This window comes from Phalacrocorax carbo, chromosome 15 (genome assembly GCF_963921805.1).
Source record: "Phalacrocorax carbo chromosome 15, bPhaCar2.1, whole genome shotgun sequence".
NCBI lineage: Eukaryota > Metazoa > Chordata > Aves > Suliformes > Phalacrocoracidae > Phalacrocorax > Phalacrocorax carbo.
In genome coordinates this window covers 16,992,217-17,017,538 of record NC_087527.1, presented here as the reverse complement: position 1 = coordinate 17,017,538, position 25,322 = coordinate 16,992,217, and the positions used below count along the sequence as shown (strand labels likewise).

General features: G+C 44.0%; 2 protein-coding genes across 4 annotated transcripts in view; one reads left to right on the top strand and one right to left on the bottom strand.

Moving 5' to 3' along the window:
* Positions 1-531: 531 nt before the first annotated feature.
* On the bottom strand, positions 532-10,688 carry SNAP29 (synaptosome associated protein 29). The gene is made up of 5 exons (XM_064466605.1): positions 10,283-10,688; positions 8,254-8,450; positions 7,420-7,505; positions 6,454-6,555; positions 532-4,745 (listed from the first exon to the last, which is right to left on the bottom strand). The coding sequence occupies exons 1-5, from the start codon at positions 10,514-10,516 to the stop codon at positions 4,588-4,590; spliced, it is 777 nt and encodes a 258-aa protein (XP_064322675.1). The 5' UTR covers positions 10,517-10,688; the 3' UTR covers positions 532-4,587.
* Positions 10,001-25,322, top strand: part of PI4KA (phosphatidylinositol 4-kinase alpha) — a 65,261-nt gene continuing 49,939 nt past the window's right edge. For 2 of the 3 annotated variants that reach the window (XM_064466602.1, XM_064466601.1), the window contains exons 1-13: positions 10,960-11,179; positions 13,343-13,459; positions 14,697-14,790; positions 15,471-15,559; positions 16,059-16,131; positions 16,472-16,731; positions 17,404-17,470; positions 19,455-19,603; positions 20,209-20,274; positions 21,303-21,399; positions 21,791-21,982; positions 22,744-22,844; positions 24,559-24,688. In XM_064466602.1, the coding sequence (XP_064322672.1) occupies positions 10,973-11,179; positions 13,343-13,459; positions 14,697-14,790; positions 15,471-15,559; positions 16,059-16,131; positions 16,472-16,731; positions 17,404-17,470; positions 19,455-19,603; positions 20,209-20,274; positions 21,303-21,399; positions 21,791-21,982; positions 22,744-22,844; positions 24,559-24,688 (1,642 nt within the window). In that variant the 5' untranslated portion in view covers positions 10,960-10,972. Of the gene's footprint in view, positions 10,020-10,959; positions 11,180-13,342; positions 13,460-14,696; positions 14,791-15,470; positions 15,560-16,058; positions 16,132-16,471; positions 16,732-17,403; positions 17,471-19,454; positions 19,604-20,208; positions 20,275-21,302; positions 21,400-21,790; positions 21,983-22,743; positions 22,845-24,558; positions 24,689-25,322 lie in introns of those variants that run through there. The other variant, XM_064466603.1, reaches the window with a different exon arrangement.

Below are 25,322 nucleotides of genomic sequence, written 5' to 3'. Positions count from 1 at the left end.
GAAGCCAAGTTCCTCCCTTTGTGTACAGGTAAGACCCCACGTCCTGAAGGCCAGGACATGCTGACGTTTCCTGCCACACCAGATTTGGGACCACACAGGAATATTCCATACCTGTAGGTGTTAAGTTTTCAGGACGGTAGGTGTGGGTTTTTTTGCCTTACTCCTGCCCCACCTGCCCTGTGCACGCACACATCCAGTTTATGATACTCCTGATAATGCCGAGCACTATGGCAAGATTACTTTTCAAGCAACATCTTGAATTATTTTATCATCACAAGTTAAAGGTTTACACAAATAAATGCCTGTTTGCATTCCTCCTCCAGGATGCAGAAGAATCTATTCAAGAGTCAAGTAGAAGTGTAATACCCTCTTTTTATTCCCAGAAAACAAAACACACCAGCTGCAAAATTGTTGCCATTCTGGCACAGACCTGAGAGCAGGTCCAGCATTCTAACACATCTTATTAAGGGAAAGAAGTGTCAATGAAGTTGTAATCAAAGAATTTTGGGAAATAAATGCAAACACTCTCCATTATCAATAAGCACCTTTATTGACCACTTTACCATTCAACACTCATTTTGTTCAGTCTCCTGAATTGCCGATCCACACTCCAGTTTAGCATTTAAAGAAAAGAAAAAGATATTTCAATTTGATTTGTATAAAAAGTGTTATACCTGGGTGGCACGGAATTAAAGTACTATTTAAGAAAGCCGTAGACGCAAATAATCACTACTTGTGATTTTGAAAATTAAGCCCCATGTATTTCAAAGTCAACATTAACACATATCCTCCGCATGATGTTATGCTTGTAAAAATGCCTACAAAAATCTGTCGAGAAGGCAGAGTGGTTGGAAAGTATTTTCTATTTCACCATTTAACAAACGACATCACTTCACAAAAACAAGGCAGCAAAATATTTCAGACAAATTTCACACATTAAAACCCCCCCGACACCATATTGTGTCCCAGCGATTTCAGGAGGCCAACAGTTCAGCACAGCAACAAGTGTTTGTAGTACAGACTAAAATTCAGCTACGCATCATTTGTTACAATATTTAATTCAATGCTCAGGAAATATAAAAATCAAACACACCTAGGAATCAGTAGTCAGATACTGGTTATGCCCACTTCGGTTTTCTTCCTTGCCATTTTTAGAGTATGTTTTCTTATAGCTACGTTATGAAGGGTATGCAACTTCCTGGCATTTAAAAACCTTTTCAAAATGTATTAGCAAACATTTTGAGAAAACAATCCCTTTTTATGAAGATGACTTTTTTTTTTTTCCCTATCTTCTTCTGACCGTAATATTAAGCCTCTACTCAAGCCAGTAAGAATGAAATTAACCAGAGCTAGTTTGCTGCAAGGACACCAATTTCTATGCCAGCATGAGTATTCAGGCAAAATCATTTATCAAGCTAGCGCTTGAGTGTAAATTACATTTCTTCTGGAAGTCCTATACCCTGCACAAGGTAAATTTTTCAACAGTATCCAAGAAGAAATAAAACTCTAGCTCGGGAAATAGTAAGTACAGTAATACAGAGAAATTCTGTAATAGTAATACAGAAATAGCTCCTTCATAACACACGCAAAATGACGTTTCCTGTAGAGGCAAAAATAATGGTTTTGGTTTTTTCCTAATTTCTCCTTTTTGCAGGATGGAAAGTTATTGTAACGAGCAAAGAAAGTCCATCACTATTACAAAATAGTGTTGTCTCCTCAGGTCAGTTGGACTTAAGTTCTTTATCAGCATAAAGCATCCATATGCAAGCTGAGAAAGGGAATTCAGTTTTTGGCAGAAATCCATTTATACCCATGCACAATCTATTTTTCCCCACAAGAGAAAGCTGGTGTGGGAAATAATCCTTTAAAACAAGACCATTTTAAAAAATCAAAAATAAATAGAGCAGGAAAGCCTAAGCAAACAAAACCATACATTGCTGAGACAGTGAATGGGACTGTTAGGAGATGAGAAATTAGACCCCTGTTTAAATTCCACATGGCTGAGATCCTGGTTTTCCAGTCTGTTTGGATCACAAGGTTCTCAAAGCAGAAACAGGGATTCATTTTTTTAATTCCCCTTCTCTGCCTGTCTTTTTAAAGGCATCAAAGATATCCAGGGAACAGTAAACATTTAATAAGGCTTATACAACTAAACAGTTGACCAAAACCTTGACTTCGTTTTGTGAAATAATTTAGGCTAAGAAGATGGAACAGCTTACATCAGAGAGGCAACACACTTCACCCGAACATCAATACAAATTTTTGCTGGGATTCACACTCCACGTCTTATTACACTGAACAACCAGATCCTCCAGCTACGTTTTGCCTCCATTAACCATCGCTCAGCGGAGGTCTCAGTGCACATCCCGGTTACCAAATTCTTGCTCCGGAAAAAATTTAGTTGTTAAATAGTTGCATCCAGGTGAAGGCAGACTTCACACTGAAAGGAGAGTTATTAACTACTCTGCAGTTTTCTGTGTCCTCTGTTCTGGAGAGAATTTATGCATCCTTTCTAAGATGCAAGCATTTCTGTTAACCAGCACTGGGATAAGGGAAAACACAAGTCTCTTCACCCTTGTCATTAAAAGGAGAAGGTGAAATAAGAAACTAAAAATTTCAATCTTCCTTCATCGAGGTACTTAACATTTTGAAAACTATGATTGTGTCATTTACTAAATAAGTGTATGAACCATCTTGAGACATCACATCATACCATTCATAAATATTCTATCAGAGTAAGAGAATCAGTTGTGGTATACGCTCAAGCAGTTAGATGATACACTGGTATTAATAAGGCTTTTTTATGGTTCCAAATGAGCATAAGTGACACAAACTGAAAATTAAAAAGCAGTTACTCAATAGCTCTTGAAGTTTTATGTCCCTGCAAAACACTTTTTCAGGGACTGAAATCAACGACATCATTAGCATAAGGGGAAACAAAGGCTCACCTCACATCTAATTCACAACTCTACTGTGCTACTAACCCCAGGAATAGTATTTTCTTCCATAATACTATGTCCAAGTTTAGCTTTTTTAGTGATTTATTTTTCTACAAAGGAACTTTCAGGAGAGAAAGTAAAACATAAAAGGCTCATGCTCTGTTATCTCCTTAACAACTGGGTGCACTTTGTACCAGGCGAGCTCAAGGTAACAGATCCCTTGCAGAAAAGGGAGGGTGTTCATGTGATGTTCCTGAAGGACACAAGCTTGTTTGCCCTGAACACCAAGGTCCTCCTTCGATTCATAACACACCGTGGCACCAGCTCAAAAAAGTACCTCTCTCTCCTGAGCCGCTCACTGTCAGTCGTGACACGGGTGTCCCAATACTGACAGAGGTCCCTCGGCCTCTCCCAACCCAAGTAACTTGTTTTCAAGACAGACAGCAAGTTGTCAGTGTCATGTCTTCAGGCTGGAGCAGAATTGCAATTATTTTGTTCTACAGTGATACAAAAGAATAAAGCAAATTGGAAGGCCCAATTTGTGCCTGGAAGACTCAAAAACATTTTTGAGCTTTTCTTTATCGGCAGGAACTTTCCACGCCTGCCGAGCCAATGCAGGTACGTGAACCATAGCCGAGTTTCTTAAAAACAGTCACATTACCCAGGAAAACACAGCATCTGCTCAACACCTAACCACAACTGAAATAAGTGTTAAATAAGAACGATCTCCTACGACCTCTTTGTGCAATATCAGATCAACTCTCCATTTCTAAAATGGAAGCTATTTTTCAAACGACCGCCTCACTGAATAAGCTGAGAAAGTGCAGAAAATAAAAAAGCAGATGGTGACAATCTCTACAAATGAATCTTTAAGAGAACATACGTTTAAGTCCTGATTTTGTTATCCAAATTTCTTGGGTCACTGTCAGTCAGCATCCCTTGCAGACCATAAGATACCCTTAGAGATCTTTACTGAAAATACTAACGGTGACAGCATTTAGTGACCCAAACGTAAAACCCACGGTTTGTGGATCCACTGTTTTTCTCAAGATGACTTTTGCCAAGGGAACACACAGAGGATATTATCGTTACTGCACAACACCCTTGATATTTTACAACTTCCACAGAACATTTTGTTCCTTAAGCCCCCGAAATGCCAGAGAACAGTCACTTCAAATTATTTTTACAGCTGGAAATCAGCATTTTTTCAGAATTTAAAATAGCTGTAGGTAAACAGAATTAGCAACGTTTGTTCTGCACAAAGCAGCATTCTGTTCCCCCTCTCCAGAACAGAGGCGAAACGCAGCTCCTTCTCTCATCACAGCTCCCAGGCCCAGGACGCTGAAGGTTTGCAGCGGCACGTTCCTCCATGCGCGTGACGCGCGGTTACACAATTGAGCAGGGTGTCCAGCACAAAAGCATCTACCGAGTGCCGAGAGGTTTTACTCAACACGCACTTCTCCCATGTACATAAAGAAGAAATTTAAGGTATTATGCTGCACTTAGGATTATGCAATTTTAATGATAACAAAATCAGTAATATATCAGAATAAAGAGAAACTGACACTGTCCAAGATTTTTTAAGAGACCGGTTGAGATAAGACATCCAAGAAGAACTGACGCTGATGAAAAAATTTCTAAAAATCCTTTAAAGTTGCCGGACTTTTTTATCAGTGCTTTTAATATTGACGTCCAGTGTCTCTACTTTTTTTGTTAGCCGATCCAGCATATCATCTTGCTCATCTATTTCTGTCTGCAGACCCAGAGCTAGGTTCTTCAGACGACTCAACCCAGAAGACATCTCATCTGTCAACGAAGAGAGGGACCATAAAGAGCGAAGCAGTATAAAGCATACTGTTTAAATGGACACTACCACGATTCCCTCTTCTCCAAAGCCCTGGGTTGGAAAACATTAGTTACAACTGCTCAAGTCTGACAGTTCTTCTCCAATAGTGGAAGCACCGGTATTTTAACAATTCTACCACGTTACTACCAGAAATAATCACTTCCTTCTTTCTTCCATTACAAGTTAACTACAAATGCTTAAAATCAGATTGGATCTTTATAAAACTATATACTCTGTCATGTAGTTTTTACTTTTTTTTAAAAGCATATTTTGTAGAAAGTTGGGTACATCTTTTCTCCGCTCAGTATACAGCATAAGCTCACTACCTCAGCTGTTCGTTAAGCTTCATGCAGAGGTATCATCAACAGACTGAAGATTTAAGCAGTTAAGTTTATTTAAGATAGATGGAAAAATCCCGTTTCCAGATTTTCTAATTTGGCTACAAGGAAACTATTTTATTGCATGATCGATTGGTATAAATGCTTCTGAGGCAATTAAGTTTTGCACGGCTTGGGAGTAGAACAAGTTGTGCTTCCTTTAACTCTTATGCTTGTCTATTTCTCTTTGATCTATTCCTTTCTGATTTCTTTCCAATTTCTTCTTTCTAGGTCAGCTGCATAGTGACACATGTAAGCAAAGAGGCACTTTGTATATGTGCTACAGAACAAAGGAAGAGAAAGTCAGCTGAATGGTTTTGGGAAGTAATAAAAGAAATGCAGCAAATTCACAAATTAAATATTTAGTGCCTTTGGATTCTTCTATTTTCTGCAAAACATGTTTATTTCAAAAGCTGTGCACAGTTGTAAATTCTCTGGGTCCAAACCGATGGTCAATTTAATATCTGAGTTTAACTGTCGGTTCGGTAAGCGGAATGCATCCTTCAGGGTAAGTGGTAAGCTTTAGGAGAAGAGGTAGGACGTATCCATACTGGTATAATCTGGAAGTCGATTCGAAGCAGTACTCCCTTATTAATGCTACTAGTACCTGCTTAATAAGGCTTTTCAGAACGCACAGATAAGGCTGCTTGTCCCAGTGATATTCCAGTCAGCTTACAGGATGGCTCACAGAAACATTTTCATATCCCGAATGCAAGGGTTTGGGGATACTTTGGCACCATTTCCTCATGCAAATGACAAGAGATTTGCTGGCTTATTCACAGCTGGTAAGTGTTTGTCAATGTGTGATCGAAGGGGACTCATGCTTTTGGGTGGGGGGTTTTCCCCCAGGTCCCTTTGCTCAGGGACAGTTCAAAATCCAACTATTTCTAAAGCACAAGCACGCTACAAAAGAGTCAAAATATTGGTGCCAATAGCGTATCGGTTTCCGCAGCAGATTAGTACTATTCCAGGCATCCTAGCCAGTTCCTTTCGAGCTGGTTTCACACTAAATGCATTTCTAACTCAGATCTGTTATTAATATTTACAAGTAGTTGACCCACGGACATCCCACAGCATTCTACCATTCAATGTATGTTGAAATAAAACTTTGGATTCTGCCACGTAGATAGTTTTGAAACAAAGAATACAAGCAAATTTTTTTTTAGTTACCAGATTTCACATGTGAACTAAATGAAAAAGAGTTTGTTGGCAATATATTACTTAGTAATCTTCTCTGGTTAGGAACAAAAAATTGAAAATTTATTACATAAAACAGCTTCAATTTTCTCACCTAAGTTGTTATCAATTTTCTGGTGGTAAGCTCGCAGATGTTGGTTCTTCGGGTAAGAATCCGTTTGCACTGAAGAAACTAAATCTGCTCTGAAATCATTGTCTGTTAAAGAGTATAAAATACAGATTATTATATAACAAAGAAAAGCTAGCAGGAAAAGGCTTTAAAGTTTTAGAAAGGCTGTTAAAGATTAGTCCGACCACAGCTGCCGTGTAATCACATAATCTGCTAGCAGGAGTATCAAACGTAACCCACCACCACTATCTACAGGGCACCCCCCAAGACGAACAGTTACTAAGCTACACTTATTCTCTTTTGGGCTGCCTTTTGTAGGTCTACTAGGTAGCTGAGAGAAAAAAGAAAATAACAGCCACCCGACGAACGAAGCAGGAAGGCTGGTAACTCCTACCAGCAGTTAGCGTTCCCCCAGGTCAAGGCACCAGAGGGTTGTTTCTGCCCTCTATTGGTCAGACACTGAATATTACGTGGAGTGGAACGGAGATCAATGTTACCGAAAAGCATTCCTTTACTTACAGAACTACAACGATAAAGATACCCTGCTGCTTTCTCACTCTTACTAAGCTAAATAATTGAGCCTCACTTTATAAAGGAACAGTTACTTCGTAAGTACAAGCCATCACAGAAGTTAACGTATTGTGAGAATGGGGAACAAGACCAAACCCTGTACGCTTCCCGCATGAATCACGTAACGACTTCAGTTGGTGCAGCATAAATCCCCCGCAGTAAGGGCTAAATAAAATCTGTACCCAAGTAAAAAAATTTCATGTCTTCAGTGTGGGTATAAGGAGTTTTAGGGGAAACATGAAGGCTGGGATACAGGTCTCCAGGCGTCAGGTGGCAACGCAAGTCAGCAGTTGGGCAAGGCCGAGGGGTCTCTGCCTTCACCACCATGCAAGTTTGGCCCATGTTGATGATTACATTCAGTGTAAAATAGAGTTAACAAACCTGGATTATCTAGCTTCCTCAAATTTGGATGACTCTCCTGGTATTTTGACTCTTGTCCTTTACTAGATATCATTGCTTCTTTTAATCTAGTAATAAAGAGAAGAAAAAGAAAACACTCCTATGGACCACAGGCCTCATTCCGAATCTGTTAAACAAGAACAGGTGTCAAATTTATACAAAAGCAGCAAATTTGTTAGATCTGATCCAAAATGTTCCTTTAAAATTAACTAATAGCATTTGTCGTCAGTGAAAGCAGAACTGGTCGCTTTAGTGCTGAAAATAGCGTGTGGAAACTTGGTATCAAAACCGAAGCTCTATCTTCCGTCTTGGAAGCAAGCTATTCCTTTCTTCTAGTGGAGGATGGAGGGGGAAGGGAAGGAGGAAATCAATCCACGCAGCATTACCAGGCTGCACATGGATTTCTCAGCTAGAGAGAGAAGTACTGTAAGACAGAGTCATTTCAGAGCAATTAATTTTTATTTACAGCTTTTAATAGAAACTAGGGAAATAGACATAATAGTTAACTGGAAGCATGTCAATGCTACAGATCATGACTTCCTGATAAGACTGAAGTAAGCAGGATAATTCAGAAGAATAAAGAATTACTTGTGTAATTGTTTGAATCAATTTCCCACAAACACAAAGTTATTCTTACCACTACAAATACAAATAAAGGTAAAACTATTTTTCTCAAAGGAAAAAGGGAGCTAGACACCATCTCAGGAATTTACTTGACAGAATCAACAGATCTTTTAAGTAAGTTCTTATTTTCTGGTGACATTTCAGAGATGCTGTGGGAGATAAGTCCCAAGTAAAACACATATTTTTACTTACCTACTGTTAGCGTAATATTCAGGGGTTCCATTCTGCTCTGGCTTGCTCTCTGGAGGTTTGGCTTTGAAGTAGTTTACCAAGCCCCCCCAAACACTCTTAATGCTATTTATGTGCCTTTGACTAGTCTTCAAGTCCTGGTCCATTTTATCTACCATCTGTTCTGTGCGCTTCAGTGCCTCTCCTTGACGTACAAGCTCCTAACAGATATTGACAGAAAAAGAGATGCTAGTAAAGCCAAGATAAACTGAAACAGCAAATATTTTTAGCAGAAAGAAAAATAACAGAGTTCCTTCATCTGTGTAGATTATTTCTAAAGGCATGCAGTTTTTTCCTCACTCTTCCTCCAGGGCATTTCAGTCAAGAGTCGTTAGTCAGCCACAGCGTTGACCAGCTATAAAATCCCCATCACCACTCAGTGCCAGGCTCCTGACACCCACTACAAACAGCCCCTAGGAATCTCCTGTGTTGGCCTCTTGTCAGGGTGACATTTGTGTCTCCTCTTGGTGGAACAAGCATGGCACCGGCCAGGTGACAGAGCGAAAATGCAAAGGGTTATCGAGGCAAAATGAGCAAGCAGAACTATTTCTAGCTGCCAATGCCACCTTCACTGAGAAGGGATACTACTGTTCCTGATAATTTACAAGGAGAATAACCAAAGGAGAATAACCAAAGGAAATGAACACCAATAGAGTTCTCCCATACTGCAGAAATAATCTTTAGCTGATACTAACAGGGCAGGGATTTAGAAATTCTGATAGACACAGTTATATTGTTTTCTAATTCAGCGGCACAAACACTATTCCAAAATAAACCGGAGATTAATGCTGGCAAGAAGGTTGCCTGCAGCTAACATTAGCGCAAAACAAAGAACTTGTGTTCATGTTCTCTCTAAACTTTGGGGAATTCTGGTTGGATGCGCTTTTCTTCCCCTCAATAAAGCAGCAAACACATACACTGCAAGTTTTACCACGAACCACGCGCTAAGCCTAAATTCTTGATTCCTCCTCTGCGCTTTTCTGCGCAAACAAATCACGAGGCTTTCACAAGTTCGCAGAGGCGCGGCCGGGAGCGCCCCCTCAGCAGGGGCGCCCCCCCACCCCCCCCCCCAGCAGGGGCGCCCCCCCACCCCCCCTCAGCAGGGGCGCCCCCCCCCACCCCCCCTCAGCAGGGGCGCCCCCCCCACCCCCCCCCCCAGCAGGGGCGCCCCCCCACCCCCCCTCAGCAGGGGCGCCCCCCCCACCCCCCCCCCCAGCAGGGGCGCCCCCCCACCCCCCCTCAGCAGGGGCGCCCCCCCCACCCCCCCCTCAGCAGGGGCGCCCCACCCCCCCCCCCAGCAGGGGCGCCCCCCCACCCCCCCCCCCAGCAGGGGCGCCCCCGCCCCCCCCTCAGCAGGGGCGCCCCCGCCCCCCCCCAGCAGGGGCGCCCACCACCCCCACACCCAGCAGGGGCGCCCCCGCCCCCCCCAGCAGGGGCGCCCACCACCCCCCCCAGCAGGGGCGCCCCCCCCCCCCCCCCAGCAGGGGCGCCCACCCCCCCCACACCCAGCAGGGGCGGCCGGGCCGTTACACCGCTCGGGACAACACCGCGTGGGCAGGTGACGCCACGGACGGGCCTTCACGCGCGACGCCTCGAGCGCACGCGGTGCCCGAACCGAGCGCCGAGGGACGACGGAAATGATTAATCGGGGTGAAGCGAGCGCAACGCGAGCAACTGACCGAGCAGGCCGCTCGCGTCAGCAAGAGACGGGCTGAAAACTTTTCGGACGGGTAAAGATTTACGTAATCGCCGTTAGCACGGCTTGCGGCAATCGCTAAAGGCAGGCGGAAGCGCGGGCAGAGGTGGTCAGAGAACAGCACCCAGAAAATCAGCCCGCAGTAACACACGGGGGGACGGGCCTCCGAGGCGCTGGGTGACTCTGGAGAGAGATGTTTCGGGGGGGTGGGGGGAAGGAGAACGAGACCCCCCCAGGTTTCAGCCGCAGGACCGGGGGGGGGCCCGGTGGCCCCTCTCCCCGGCGGCCGGTACCCACCTCGGAAGCCGCCACGCCGATCCGCTCGGACTCGTAAAGCAGCGAGAGGGAGCGGGCGGTGCTGTCGGCGGTGGCGGCGGAGCGGCGCAGCACCTCCTGCCGCAGGTACCGCTGCCGCTCGGTGCCGCCCGCCTCCCCGCCGCCCCCCGCCGCCGCCGCCGCCCACCCCACTGCCGCCTCCTCCTCCTCCTCCTCCTCGGCGAAGGGGTTGTAGCTCCTCGGGGGGGCCGACATCGCGCCGTCGGCCGCAGAGGAGGCGGCGTCCTCAGCCCGCTCCTCACGGCGAGCCCCCTCAGGCCGCGGCCCGCTCCCCGCCGCTCCTTCCGCCCGCAGGCCGCCGCGCGCCGGGCGGAACCACCGCACCGCACCGCGCCGCCCCCCCCGTGCGCGAGAAACGCAGCGGGCGGCGCTGAGGCGGGCGGTGGCTGGGCGGGACCAACCGCGCCGGAGGGCGGGGGAGAAGGGGGTGGGCGCGGCCATTTGCAGAGCTGGGCCTGGGGGGCGGGGCACCGGCAGGGGCGGGGCACCGGCAGGGGCGGGGCACCGGCAGGGGCGGGGCACCGGCAGGGGCGGCCGTGAAGCCGCCCCGGGCGGCGCCATCTCTGTGGCGTGATTGGTGTTCCCTGGTCCCGCGGCAAGTGCTGCTCTCGCGAGAGGGGCGGGGCGGGCGACGCGTCGGCCTCCCGCAACATGGCGGCCGCGGTGGCGGCGGCGGCGGCTGCTGCTGCGACGGCTGCGACGGCGGCCGCGGCGACCACCGCGGCGGCGGCCCCGGCGGCTCCCCCCGCGGGCGCGGGGCGGGGGGGCGGCGTGGGCACCGCGCGCGGCTTCTACTTCAACACCGTGCTGTCGCTGGCCCGGTCGCTGGCGGTGCAGAGCCCGGCGCCGCTGGAGAAGGTGAGGGGGGGTCCCGCGCGGCTGTGTGTGTGGGAGAGGCCGTCACGCGTGCGGGGGGGACGGGTGGGCTGCGCCTGTGGGGGCCGCGGGAGGGGTTGTCACGCGTGGGGCGGGCGGACGATGTGCGGGTGGGGACTGTGCGCGTGCACGTCCCGCGAGCAGAGCCTGCGCGGGAGGGTGGGCGGCGGGGCGCTGGGCCCCTCGCCGGTGGGGGCTGCCCTGCGGCGGGGGGTGGGGGGCGTTAGTGCGTGCGGGGGGGCCCGCTGGGCCCCTGTCACGGTCGCCTGGCCCGGAACCGCCCCCGAGCGGGCAGAGCAGCCCCCGGGCCCCCGCGGGGAGCGCGGGGCGCGGCCCCGTAGGTGTGAGGGCGCCGGCTGGAGGCTGAGCCCGAGCGGGTGCGGTCGGCCCGAGGTGCGATCTGCCCGGCGGAGACAAACCTCGGCGGGGCGGCTCCCCGCGGGGGGCTCGGCGGCTGGCGGGGAGCAGCCGGCGGGGTCCCGGGCCCGCGGGAGGGTCCCGACCCGTGCGTCGGGGCTTGGCTGCCCGGGCTGGAAGCGATCGAAGCTCCGCGTTGCCTCGCGCGGTAACGAAGGGTGGCGGGGCTGCGGAGAGCGCGGCTCCGGCGGCGGGAAGCCGTGGCGCTTGTTCTTGGCCAGCTCTCGCAGGCTTCTCTTCTCAGTTCTCGTTCTGGAAACCTACCATTGCTCTGACAGCTAGCTGTGAATAATTTTTTTAAGTCCTGCTGTTGGTTCACTAATATCCGGGGATTTATTTTCTTTTTTTTCCTTTTAGTTTGAGAGATTACAGTAGGCGTTAAATGATATTAACTGTCCGTATCTAGCTAAAGTTACTCACTCCTGTTATTGCAAATATTAACCCCGTGTGAGGCGCGTGCATCAGAAGTTATTTTCCAAAGCTGGTATTTCATCTGCTGTGTTTTGTATTAAGCAAGAGGATTATTTGTGTTGTGTTACAGGTCTTGTAATTGTGAAGTCTGGCAGTTTAAGGACCAGAATCTGAAATCCCACTAGGCATCCAGGAAATTCTTCTGATCCTCTAGGGAAATAGTTTCTTGATTTAGAAATTTCAAGGTGGGGTGTTTAAAGGGTTATCTAAATAGGAAGTAACTTACATTCAAACGCAAAACATTCAAACATAGGTATTTATCATGGCAGTACTTTTTTTGGTAATATTTATTAACATCAAGGAGATTTGTAAAAAGACAATGTGCTTGTTGCATTTTCCCTTTCTTAACATAGAAAAAACAAAGTATTTGGGAGATTTGATGTATACTTTAGAAGTGTGTTTGCTGGGTATGGAGTGAAGTAATAGGTAAGTAGTGAGAAAATAATAGTTCTGGAAGCTTAAGCTGTTGCGTGAAAAGGACCCAAGCCAAGTCGTACTCAGCTAGGCACCAGGCTATTGCACGGTGCTGAATATGAAGAAGGCACTGGTGCGGCTGTCACCAAAGCTCCATCCCGATGGCTTTTGTTTATAGGAATTGAGTAAATACCATATACGTGCCTGCCGCATATTTCTTGCACATCCAGAACGCCTAGTGAATTAGTGGAAGGAAGGCTTTGCTGTACGGGGGATGCAGGGATGAGCTCTGTAAATGTGAAATGCTTCAGAAATTCTCTTGAGTTGAAAACAAGCAATCAAACAGCTTGATCAATGTTGAAGAAAACTTAAAACGAGCTGTGTTGTGGTAAAAATGTTTGACATCTACTTGAAATTTTTCTGTCTTTTCCTAGCTTCTGTCATCATCCCTTTCCTAGCCTTAGGTGCTCTCATTAAGATTGATGACTAGAGGAGGGTAATGTGGCCATCTGTCTGTCGTCCAGAAGATGGAAAGTCTACTGTCCACATCAAACTGAGGAGCTTTGAATAAGTCTTGAAAACCACAGCCTGCCAGCTTGTTTCTCTGCTGTGGAAGTATTTGCAGTTGTGTTAGTGCTACCCCGGCCCGTTGCTTGGGGTGCTCTGGGCCGTGGACGTGAGGCTCAGCCCCAGGAAGGAGCAGCTGGGGGCTGTTGGTGTCGCTTCCCTGATGCTGCCGGTGGGTTTGTGAAAGGCAGTTTTAACACATGTACCGTTGTTTCCTTGGAGTGTTTTGGCACTTTCAGTCTTGTTCTACTGTCCTTTCCCTCCGCTGTTTTTCAGGTACAAAAGCTGCTCTGTATGTGTCCAGTGGATTTCCATGGGATCTTCCAGTTAGATGAACGTCGCAGAGATGCTGTTATTGCTTTAGGAATCTTTCTCATTGAATCTGACCTTCAGGTATTTTTTCCCACTTCAGTTAACTCTGCTTGACTTGAAAGGTTTTGGATTAATTCAAATGTAATTGTTCAGTGAATGAAAAGTTCGTATTTTCTATCCATAAAAATAAATGAAAAAATCGTAGATAACGGGTGCAGGCAGGAGAGCACAAGGGAGCAAGGACAGTACTGATGAGTGCGATAGACTGTAGTTGTGGCACTGCCACAGCCAAACTGCTGTCATGGTTTTTGGTCATCATAGCTTAAGGAGACAAAAGAGAGGCTATACAGGAGGATTTGCTCGAACCATATGTGTTGTTGTGTGTTCTTCCCCACGTGCTTCAAAATGACAGGTGTGTTCCACCTTACTCCTGAATGTCAGGTTTTTTGTAGGCCTTTTCCTGCCTGGCACTAGCCAGGATATAAACACAAACAGTGCACATAGGCTGCATTGTATACGGACATCGCTTCTGAGGCAGTCGCCCTGTTTGTGACAAGCTGGTTCTCCTCCCTTCGAACTCTGGACACGGTATTGTTTTGTGCAGAGGAAAGGGAGGATGTACAGAGTCCTAGGTCCAAAGTCATTAGACCTCGCTTTAAGTTGTTTAATGTTGCTGGGGTTTGCATCTGGCCTGAATCTCCTCCTATTTAGTATCTGTTTACTGTGGTACAGCTGCATGCATATTATTAACATTGTCCTTTTTGTGTTTTCTGTAGTGTGGAGTTTAAATAAGGCAGCTGCATTCATGTTTCTTAGCATTTTTATGATGTTTTCAAAGCCAGCAGTTAGTATTAATTAATCCAGCTCTACGAGGAAGGAAAGTGCTGTCCTTAGGTTTGCAGACAGGAGGCTGAAGTGTTACACAGATGTGTTAAGTGACTTGCATAAGGCCATGGGATGGATCACATACACTGAATTGTGACTAGCACTCTGAATTTCTAGCTGCCTTAAATTATTTTGTGACCTTGCTGCCAACTAATAAATTGGGGTTAATTACTGTTTTGGAACTCTTTTCTCCAACGTTTATGGAGAATGAACTGTTGCCTAGAATGAAAGGATTTGATTTATGGCATTGAACTGGTTTACTTTCATTTGCCTGTGTTGAAATCGATTTTGCAATATTCAAAAGCCTGTGGAGTAATCATTAGAAGGGAGTTCTGTGTGTGGTTAATGTAGTTGATCCATATCTCTAAAATATCCTGAGATTATAAGGTTCAGCCTTTCTTCTCCATGTTAAATAGAGTCTTTTCCTCTTTAGCACAAAGACAATGTGGTTCCTTACCTCCTCCGACTTCTGAAGGGTCTTCCCAAAGTCCAATGGATAGAAGAAAGCAACGCACGGAAAGGCAGAGGTGATGTTTGGGTTTTTGATCAGTCTCATGGAATGCCAGCCGGGAAATAGACATAACGAAGGTCATTCGGGACGCGGTACAGGGGAGGTGAAAGCTCCTGCTAGGTTCTTGGCTCCTGACACAACAGCCTTTAATACTGATTTTCGTTAATAGCAAAGAGGAAGTGGAATAGCTCCCAGCTTTCTTGCTTGACTGCCTTGTGATAAACTGCACTTCCCAAATAATGCTACGTTCAATATGTTTTGTTACTAAATTGGAGAAGATTTTGTGGTAGTTAGAGCAGGAGAGTGGAACCTGAGTTTTTTACGCTCTACTTTTAGCTTTGATGCTTAGTTGCTATTTACATTGCTTCAATTCTTGCTCCCTTAATATCTGTTAAAATTAATATCAGAATACTTTTTCTCAAGGGGTATTATAAAATTTAATATTTTTTCAATTACTTGAAAGCCTGGGAAACTTCTTAATAATTAAAATTGTTCTTTTAACATTTCATGCTGAAATTATGATGGTTAGAGTGTACTTCTAAATTTTGTATGTCATACTGTATTTTTGTACAGTGTCTGTCAGAACTGTGACATGAGAATCGCTTATGCCTTCTTGCTTTGTTATTATTTGCTCTTTCTATGTTGATTCCCTGTAACAATGCTTAAGTTGCTTGTTTTCTGCCCGTTACTTTGCAGGCTTGCTTCCAGTTGCAGAAAACTTCAGCTTCTGCTTGGTAACCTTGTTATCAGATGTTGCTTACAGGGATGCGTCTCTCAGAGAGCAGGTAGAGTTTATTTTAAGTTTGTGCTCGTGCACCCAGTTCTCCAGTGGTACAGTACTGACTAATGTGGAGAGAAGAGCACACCACAGCAGCTTGCTTTCCTGCAAAGGGATTGATGCTTTAATGTGTACTGTTGCATTATTTTGCTTGTGTTAATTAATAGTCAGGTCCCTACAAGATATGTGTCTGCTGTTACTTCCAGGTGTCAGAGGGTGTCAGTCGCTGAGCCCAGAGTGTTAAAATTCAAGTTTTGATATGGAGATGAGGGTTGCTGCCGTTTTGTTCTGTTAGTGCATACCAGCTCACTGCAGACTTCACAAAAGAAGCTCTGTAAGCTGAGTGAGGGCAATATACTTTTTTAGTCACACAGCGTTAGAAAAACTTGCTGGCAGGGGCGCTTATGTTAATATTTGCAAGTTTCATTTGTTGTAGTGATGTAGCGTAAGATAACGATATCTCTTTACCAAAAGATATTTTTGTATGTCTGTCTTGATTACTTTAGATTTTAGATGCAATTTTGCAAGTAATGCAGTTCCTGTTGGGAATGTGCCAGACCCCACAAATGCATGATAAAGGTACAGTTACAATTGTTACCATATTTGTAACTCCTGTCCTCTGAACTTCTCTTGTGTTCTCTAATTTTCAGGATTGCTCCTGAAAAGTGAGCAGCTTTTTCTTTCGACTTCTCTTAGTACATATTTATTCTGTTTGCTGCTGACTGGTAAATACAGAAGCAGTAGTAGTGCACTAATATGTGATACCTTCATGGCTTTTCTCTACTTGCACAAATAAGTCTCTGTAAAGCCCATCAAGCTGAAACAGTTTAGTGAAGTAGTAGCAAAACTGTGAAGGGGAAGCTCTAAGATACTGTTCATTTACTGTTATCACACCATTACATGTGTGTTTCTTTTCCAGAATATTTATGCAAGTATGCAGTGCCCTGCCTGATAGGAATTTCTCGAGCCTTTGGTCGCTACAGCAATTCAGAGGAGGCTCTCCTTTCAAAGCTTTTCCCAAAAATTCCCCCGCATTCCCTGAGAGTTCCAGAAGAGCTTGAAGGAATTCGCCGACGATCCTTTAATGATTTCAGATCAATTCTTCCCAGTTCTCTACTCACTGTTTGCCAAGAAGGAACACTAAAGAGAAAGGCTAGCAGTGTGTCTAGTATCTCACAGGTCTGTATGACTTGCTCTTGTGTTGGAGCAAGCACTTAGGTGATTTCATGGTCTTGGTGGAGTTAAGAGGGCATTAAGCCTGGATATGCAGACTGTCTCTTAACATGTTTGACCAGTTACAGAGATCTTTTTTTGGTTCTGTGGCTGAGTTTCAAAATAATTTCGTAGTTTCTGAGCTACAGGACAGACAGTGACAGTTAAACTAATAACTGTACTAACAAGTCTTCACATGGAACAATTGAAAAATCTATTCCTTGTGTTATTCCCATGAAAAACTGAGTTTGGGAAGCTGGCACTTAATGGCTTAAGTTCCCAGAAGTGCTGAGGATACGCGAGCTCTCACTGGTTTCACCAGGAGCTGTGGATGTTCATTGTCTTAGGGGAAGAATGGATTCAGATGCCAGTTTTGAAACCAAGGATTTTTATTAGCATAGTTTTGTACAGTGCAGGAGTCGTCATTCTGATTTCTTCCCTTTAGTCAAAAGCACTGAACTAGCTTTTTTTAACTTTCCTTTTTTGGCTGGAATTGAGCTGTCAGGCCCAGCAATATGTGGTTCCTGTTAGTTTTGCTTGAAGCTGTGTTTCATTCTAAAGTGTACGAACCATTCTCTGGAATGTTTTTCAACATTTTTAAACTAGTTTTTTAATTATGCCTTTTGTGTGATGTTTCAGGTTAGTCCTGAACGTGGAATTCCGCCTCCCAGCTCTCCTGGAGGATCTGCAATTCATTACTTCGAAGGTAAATTATTTTCCAAAGGAATAGTGTGTGATTCAGGGGTTCTGTTGCTATTTATAGAAAATAGAAAACCAAAATCCTTTGGACCCGTTTTTCTGCCCTTTAGAATTCCTGTAGCAGTTCTGTGGCACATGCCTCCTAGGATTCTGAAAAATTTTGGGGTATAAAGACAGTAGGAAGTTATTTAACACCAGTAGTTTCCAGGCTCAGTTTTTTCTGGCAGGTTTCTGGCAGATTTCCTTACTGCTAGGCTGTGCCTGGGACTGAAGAGCATAATCCAGCTAGGGCAGAAATATTTCAGGAGATCAGGCTGAGTGACTTTGAGAAACAAGGGTTCGTATTGTGCTTCACTAGGCAACTAAATTGTTGCACTTGTGTCTGGAATTTTGAGACCTTTGTGGCACATTGTATAACTCTAAAACCGCTGCTCCATTTGAAGTAAACGTGATATGGGTCATTGTGTGAGACCTAGTAATTTGCTGAAGTGAGAAATAATGAAGGAGACACTGAAGTCGAGTGCTCACTAATGTATATTAATTAATTAATGTATCATATGTATCATAAACGGCAGACACGTGAAAAATTTTCATGAGTTTGATATTAGCTCTTAACCACTGAGTTTTGGTAGAGGTGTAGCTATGAGTTCTGCGTAAAAGCAGGACTTAAAAATAAACTGTCTTTCATGAATCAAGTGGAGGACTAGCTGTGCATCTGAGGTGTTTCGGTGTCTCTGGTTTTGTCTGGCCCTTTGAGGTTTTCAATAATTTGGGCATTCTCTGTTTCTGGGTCATTCTTTTCTCCAAAGCCCTGGCTTAAATTAATTTCTTCCACATTACTTTTCTTTTTCCTTTGTGTACTATTTGTAGAGGCATCTGTCTTCCTCAGCCATGTCATGGGATTGCAGGGTAATTCAGATATCATTCTTAAATTGCTAAGTACGAAGAGACCTGTTTGTCTCCTGTCTATGCTGTTGAACCAACCTATACTTCTTCAATTTTACAGTCTCTTTTTTTTTTTTTTTTTAATTCAAAACACGAAGCTGCAGGTTAGAGAGGGGCTATAGCAGTAGAACAAACACCGTCTTAATTAAAACTGTAGATGGATAGGGGACAACTTTGTAAAAATTTCAGAATCATTTTAATTGTGTCTTTGGCAGAGTTATGAGTATTCCCATCAGGATTTTTTCAATACTACCTTCTACCAGATATTTCAGATAGAGGCAACCCTTGTATTATTTCTGATAATATAGTTTGTGATAATCCTACTTTCTGAAGAAGATGAGCAATGGCCTTGGTTTTATTTTGGCCAAGGCTAACAGTTTAAAAAAAAAAAAAAGGACTGAAAACATTTTTGTTGTTGCCATCAATAAATAGTGCTGCCTGAAAGCCTATTAATCACAAGAACATTACTTCAGCACAGACAGCTGAGTAGTTTAAAAAGGCAGAGATGTAATTTCTACAGCGGAAACAGTGCCAAAAGCAGTATGCTTAGCATGTTGTTTGCTTAATAGAATGCGTGAATCTGAATGATTTGATTACTCTTTACCTTCAAATTGCAGTAGCGAATTGGTGCCTCTTCTAAGATGAAAGCGGTGCCACATGTTCGTTTGATCTTATGTAGGGGAAAGTCTTTCAAGATTGTTTTGACTTAACCTGTTCTTTGTACCTCTGTGCTTTTGAACGCAATGGCATTTACGAGTGTTTCCAGGTAAATGTACACCAGTAGCGTGGGAAGACTTGTCAGCAATGTCTCTGACATGAACACAAGTCACTGAAATGAATTCTTCCATTGTGACATTAAACTTGTAATGAACAAATGTATTTTTTCATCAGTTTTCTGCCTTGATATACCAGATTAGCTGAAACACGCCGCTTGATGGCTTGCGAGTTAAAGATTGTACCTGTGTTGAAAATAACTCTTTAGTAGTGACTCTCCAAAGTTTATATATCCTCTCTTTCCCCAATCTTCTATTATTTTTTCTGATCAGGTTCATATCTTCCTGATGGGAGTGCGCTGGATCCTGATTATTACTTCTCTACAATCAGCTCCAGCTTTTCAGTTTCTCCTCTGTTCAATGGCGTTAACAATAAAGAGTTTAATATCCCACTGGAAATGCTCCGCCAGCTGTTGAACATGGTATGTGATTGGTTCTTATGAAGGCTGCTGTGAGGCTGCATTCTAGATATTCGTGCTAGAAATAGATGCAGTTTAAGTTTAAGCTTTTAGAATTGCAAATAAAAAGATGGTGTTTGTGTCTCAAGCTTTGTGTAACGTTATTTTCATGCCATTTGATGTCGTGCTTCCATAGTATTCCTAAAAAGCTGTTATATGAAACATGAAGAATTTGGAAAATCAAATCTGTTTGTCAAGTTCTTCCGGTTTGAGTCTTGTAGACTGCTGACCTGAGGTAGCTTACATACTGCTGGCTGCTGAAATACAAGATTGGATTTGCTGTGAGAGTACGACCCTTTTCTTAGAAGGGTTTAGTTGCTGGGAATTCACGCAAATGGCAGAAACTACTGGCTGTGTGTGCTTCCTGCACCAGCTCTTTTGGATCAGCACACACAGGCTCAAAAATGTTTATTCTTGTTGCAGGCAGAAATTCTTTTAGCCTTAAATTCATCTGATGCTTTGTAGTCAAGTGACTTGTGTTTTCTGTTCACGGGCAAATTTGTTTTGTATTCCTATCTAGAGTCACCAACAGGAAACATCCTTTTTAAAAATTTTTTTTACCTCTGTAGGTAAAACAGATTGTTGGGGATTCTCTGCTAAAGGCCTTAGATGCGGTTGTAGCTGAAGTTGCAGAGGTATGTTTTTTTAATGACTCTAATGACTTGAATACTTTATGGTTTTGTCTTAATAATTAATACTTGGAAAATTAGTCTTTTACCTATGTGAGGTATGCCTTCTTCTTTGCAAAATTATACTAATTTCCTGTTTGAACTGTTCTTTCAGTGGTTTAAATCTGGCCTCGGACTGTGTAAAATGGGGTTTGAAGGGGGAATGTTGTTCAGTAGCATAAAGGAAATATTTATTCTCTTAAAAAATGAACTATTCTCTCAGTTTAGCTTCGTTATCCTACTAAATTACAGCACTGGCTTCCTAAAACTGGTTTACTGTAGTCTAAGGCCTTTATTGCATGTTGCAGTAACATTGTGTGTTTTTCACGTCGGCAAAATGTGTTGGTTGTTTTCGTTTTCTGGCTTGGAAGTGACTGCTGCTCTCTTAGGTGTCATTTCTACAAGTTGAATAGCATTACAGTTTGTGGACCTTTACTTTCAGAGGTGGCATGTTGGCTTCTGTAGTTCTGCGAGTCGTTCTCCCCTTCCCTGGGTGCAGTTCTGTACAGCCCTCACCACATTTTATGGAGTTAGCCTCCTCTCCTTGGGGCGTAAAGCTGTGTTGGAAAGGGCATGTGTTGAGTTGTGTGGGAACATGGCTTTGCTGTTCTCTCCAGTCTTCCTTTGAGTACTGCCGTATTTGAAACGTTCCGCCTAAGTGGAGACAGCTTCAGTTTCTCTTTTTGCTATCTCAGTAAAATGACAGGTTTGAATCTTCTTTTTCTTTCTTTTTTTTCCTTACAACACTGTTAGAGAGAAGATATATGTGGCCTTCAACTTGAAAAAGTGACTGAATCTTATTTAATGCACTGAATGGCTGTACTCTTGATAAACGTAAGGGGGAAAAGCTGTGAGGCTACTTCTGGTACCTGTTTAAATGCTTGTTTACATTGTAGAGAAAGACAGTTCTGTGACTGAAACAAGATGATTTATTTATCCATACAATGGAAAACACTTAATTTTGAATCTAGCAGGTTGATTCTTTTCTCTTTCAGACGGGTGTTAATGCAGATCTCTATTATAAAACATTCAGTGACCCTCTCTATCTTGCTCAATTTAAAATGCTGAGAGACACCTTATATTATATGAAAGGTACAGTATATGTATTTTTTTAATTTATCCTTCATTATGTTTAGGATCAAAAGCATTGTCTGTGTGGTACTGAGTGCTTGAACCATAGGGGTTTGCATTTCCTGGGAGCTCTGCGTATGCTGTAAAATTTGTATTTTGAAATGTTTCCGTATGAGAAAGGTGCTATGGAAATAGAAGAAGAAATATTTTGAGCACCCTAGAAGGATTAATGGATGGCAATTCAGTGTCTGCTTACTGGTGGGCTTTGCTATGAAACTTATCTTTCAGGCAGGGGATGAACTTTATGAATTCATTTAATTTATAATGTAGCAATGGATTTTATATGTGCTGTCATTCTGATACGCTGACTGTCATCCTTCTAGTATAATGCTATTTGCTTTTATTTCTTTAGACCTTCCCAACTCATTTGTGAAGGAAATCCATGATTTTGTGCTAGAACAATTCAACAGCAGTCAGTCAGAACTTCAGAAAATCCTTCATGATGTGGATCGACTGCACAATGAACTGAGTCCTTTGAAGCTGCGTTGCCAGGCTAATGCTGCCTGTGTGGATCTCATGGTGTGGGCTGTGAAAGACGAGCAAGGTGAAAAATACTCTTCAGTCTCTGGAATGTCTGTTCTCATTTTTCTTTTAAGTTGTAGGAATACTTACAAGGTCTCTGAGAGTAGATGATGCTCAGAGAAATGCAAATTCCAGTGGAATGCTTTTTACTGTTAGAATACAGGAGTAAAACTTCCATCAAAAAATTGTCAGATTGGTTGGCTAGGTAGTTGGACATCTCTTCATAGAAATGGAAACAGAAACATCCTATTGGCTTATCTATAAGAGACGGTATAATTGCTGCATTATATGCAGCTGCTTATTTTCCAGTTTATTTTATATTTTCAATTATTGCTGTTAGTGTCTTAAGTGTTTCTCAGTCATTCTTTTAAAGAAAATGTTTTTTTTTTTCTTTGCTAACGGGAATGGGAAGCTCTTTCTCACTTTTTCTCAATTTTTTTCTTGTTGTACAATTCTTACACATCCTCTGAATATGTGAAGGGTTTTTTCCTTTGGACCTTGCAATACTTAATTTCTGTCAAATGTGAAGTGTGCTCAGAATCAGCTTTAAGTACTGTCATTCTTTCAGTCATAGTGTTTGACAGAGCTGTTTGCTGCAGACACTGTTTCCAAAACTGTTTTCGCAAAAGAAGCACTAAATCTCTTTGAAGAATTGTAGTGTGAGGAGGGCAAAGCTGATAAATTTTCTGTGGTGTTTTAGAAATTCCAGTAAGCATTGGGTTGTGTGTGGCCTAATAATAAATCCAATAAACATAAATATTTCTGTTGGATTTTTCATTTAAGGTGCAGAAAACCTGTGCATCAAGTTATCAGAGAAGCTGCAGTCAAAAACGTCAAGCAAAGTCATCATTGCTCACTTGCCACTGCTTATTTGCTGTTTGCAGGTCTGTTTTTGCAGAATATGACATCACTGTATCAATGAGTGAGAGTTTGGGGAGTCTTACAGGCTGCTGGAATAATACTTTTTATCTGCTGCTTGTATTACTCTCCATCAATGTGTTCTGTGTTTGGATTTTAGAGGTCTGGCATGGAAACTAGAACTGCAGTAGAGTAGTGCTTTCAAGATTTTCTTAGCTCAACTGCTTTTGAAGAATAATATTAATGAGTTTTTTTTAAACCAGTATTTAATTTGTGAAATATTTAGCTGCTTAGTCCATTACATAAACAGTTAAAATACTGGGACTGGCAGATCACTGAGTTTTAAAACTAAGGCTTGGTTGTTTGAATTTTAATGTCTTCTTATTGGGCACTTATTCATAGTCTTATAAATGTGCTGTTTTCCACCACATAGTAAATAGTAAATTATCAGGATTCTCTAAATGTTGGAACTTGTCCAGTAACTTCATTACTAGAGAGTGCAGTTCACTTACGGAATCATTAAGATTGGAAAAGACCTCTAAGATCATCAAGGCCAACCGCCAACCCAACACCCCCAGGCCTCCTAAACCGTGCCCTGAAGTGCCACGTCTACATGTTTTTGAACACCTCCAGGGACAGTGAGTCCACCACCTCTCTGGGCAGCCTGTTTGAATCCCTGACAACCCTTTCAGTGAAGTAATAGCTCCTAATATGCGATCTAAACCTCTCCTGACGCAACTTGAGGCCATTTCCTCTCTGCCAGATGTGGTGTCATCTGCAAACTCACTGAGGGTGCACTCGATCCCCTCATCCAGATCATTGATAAAGATACTAAACAAGACTGGCCCCAACACTGAGCCCTGGGGAACCCCGCTCGTGACCGGCCGCCAGCTGGATTCAGCTCCAGTCACCACGGCTCTCTGGGCTTGGCCATCCAGCCAGTTTGTTACCCAGCGAAGGGGCCACCCGCCCAAGCCATGAGCCGCCAGCTTCTCTAGGAGGGGGCTGCAGGAGACAGTGCCAAAGGCTTTGCTAAAGCCCGGGCAGACGCATCCACAGCCTTTCCCTCCCCCACCAGGCGGGTCACCCTGTCACAGAAGGAGCTCAGGGCGGTCAGGCAGCACCTGCCTTTCATGAAGCCGTGCTGGCTGGGCCGGATCCCCTGGCTGTCCTGCACATGCCTGGTGAGCTCACTCAAGATGAGCTGCTTGTAGTCTTCCCCGGTACCGAGGTCAGGCTGACAGGCCTGTAGTTCCCCAGGTTCTCCTTCCGGCCCTTCCTGGAGACGGGCGTCACATCAGCAAGCCCCCAGCCATCTGGGACCTCCCCTGTTAACCAGGGCTGCTGATAAATGATGGAGAGTGGCGTGGCGAGCTCCTCCGCCAGCTCCCTCAGTGCTCTTGGGTAGATCCCATCGGCCCCAGAGACTTGTGAGTGTCCAGGTAGAGCAGCAGGTCATAAACTGTGTCCTCCTGGATTATGCAACTCCTGTGAACTCACCCAGGAAGAGCAGCAAGGCTTTACTGGGATGACGCACTCTAGGGTTATCTAAAAAAATTAGAGACTTGAAATGTCTAAATCTTACGCTGAAAATTGAATCCCTCAGAACTATGTATGGTTTGTCTTGGTTTGGGTGTTTCCCTGCTGAGCTGAAGTTGCAAGCTTACCGTTGAAATAGAAATTGTGCTGTGTTATTCTAAACCTATGTTCCTTTCTTCTTTTCTTTTTTTCTTTTTTTAGGGTCTAGGTCGTTTGTGTGAGAGGTTCCCTGTTGTAGTTCATTCTGTCAATCCATCCTTGAGAGACTTTCTTGTGATACCTTCCCCAGTGCTTGTGAAACTTTACAAGTATCATAGCCAGTATCACACAGGTAAAGGAAAAAGGCCATGTTCCAAAGGATATGCTAGTGATTGTTTTCCCGCTTGTGTGGCTTTTTGATGCATTTGGATATTTTGTGGTGATGGAGCTGTAGGAGGAAACGGAGATGCATTTGTGATTGTTTTGGAGGTGGAGAGGAGGAATGCAAATCAGTTTCTGGTAGAAGTGTATCTAAGAGCAAGCAGTATACGTAGAACTACACTTTATCCTAGCAGCAGTGTGCTGTGCCTATTCTGCTGAAACCGAGATAGCCTTATCTCAAGCACTTTTGTCCTGAGATCACCAACAACCGTAGTGTGATGCTGCAGTACTGAAGGTTGTACTATGCGTGTCAACCTCCTGCATTCAGTTCAGAGCAGCTTGCTTAGGGCTTTGTCCACATGAGCCTTCAGGAACCCCTGAGGACAGAGATTCCACAACCTAAGTCAAGGCCCGTGACCATCGTGATGGCATTTGGCAGTTTTTTTGTTGCTGTTTTTAAATTGTAATACCAAGTCATGATTTCAAAAAAGAAAACGTTCAATTTAAGTCACTTGCTAATGCAAAAGCAGTATCATAATGCTAAAGCAGAACAGGGAAAATGGGAACTGAAGGTGACTAAATTTAGGAATAATTGTTTAGGAATA

Bases quoted from the DNA above. Each gene is read 5' to 3' on its own strand.
- SNAP29 (XM_064466605.1), bottom strand. From the start codon at position 10,516: ATGTCGGCCCCCCCGAGGAGCTACAACCCCTTCGCCGAGGAGGAGGAG. The intron at 8,451-10,282 runs GTGGGTACCGGC...AATATCTGTTAG, and splicing joins TCGGCGTGGCGGCTTCCGAG to GAGCTTGTACGTCAAGGAGA. The intron at 4,746-6,453 runs GTGAGAAAATTG...CTTCGTTGACAG, and splicing joins GAAAATTGATAACAACTTAG to ATGAGATGTCTTCTGGGTTG.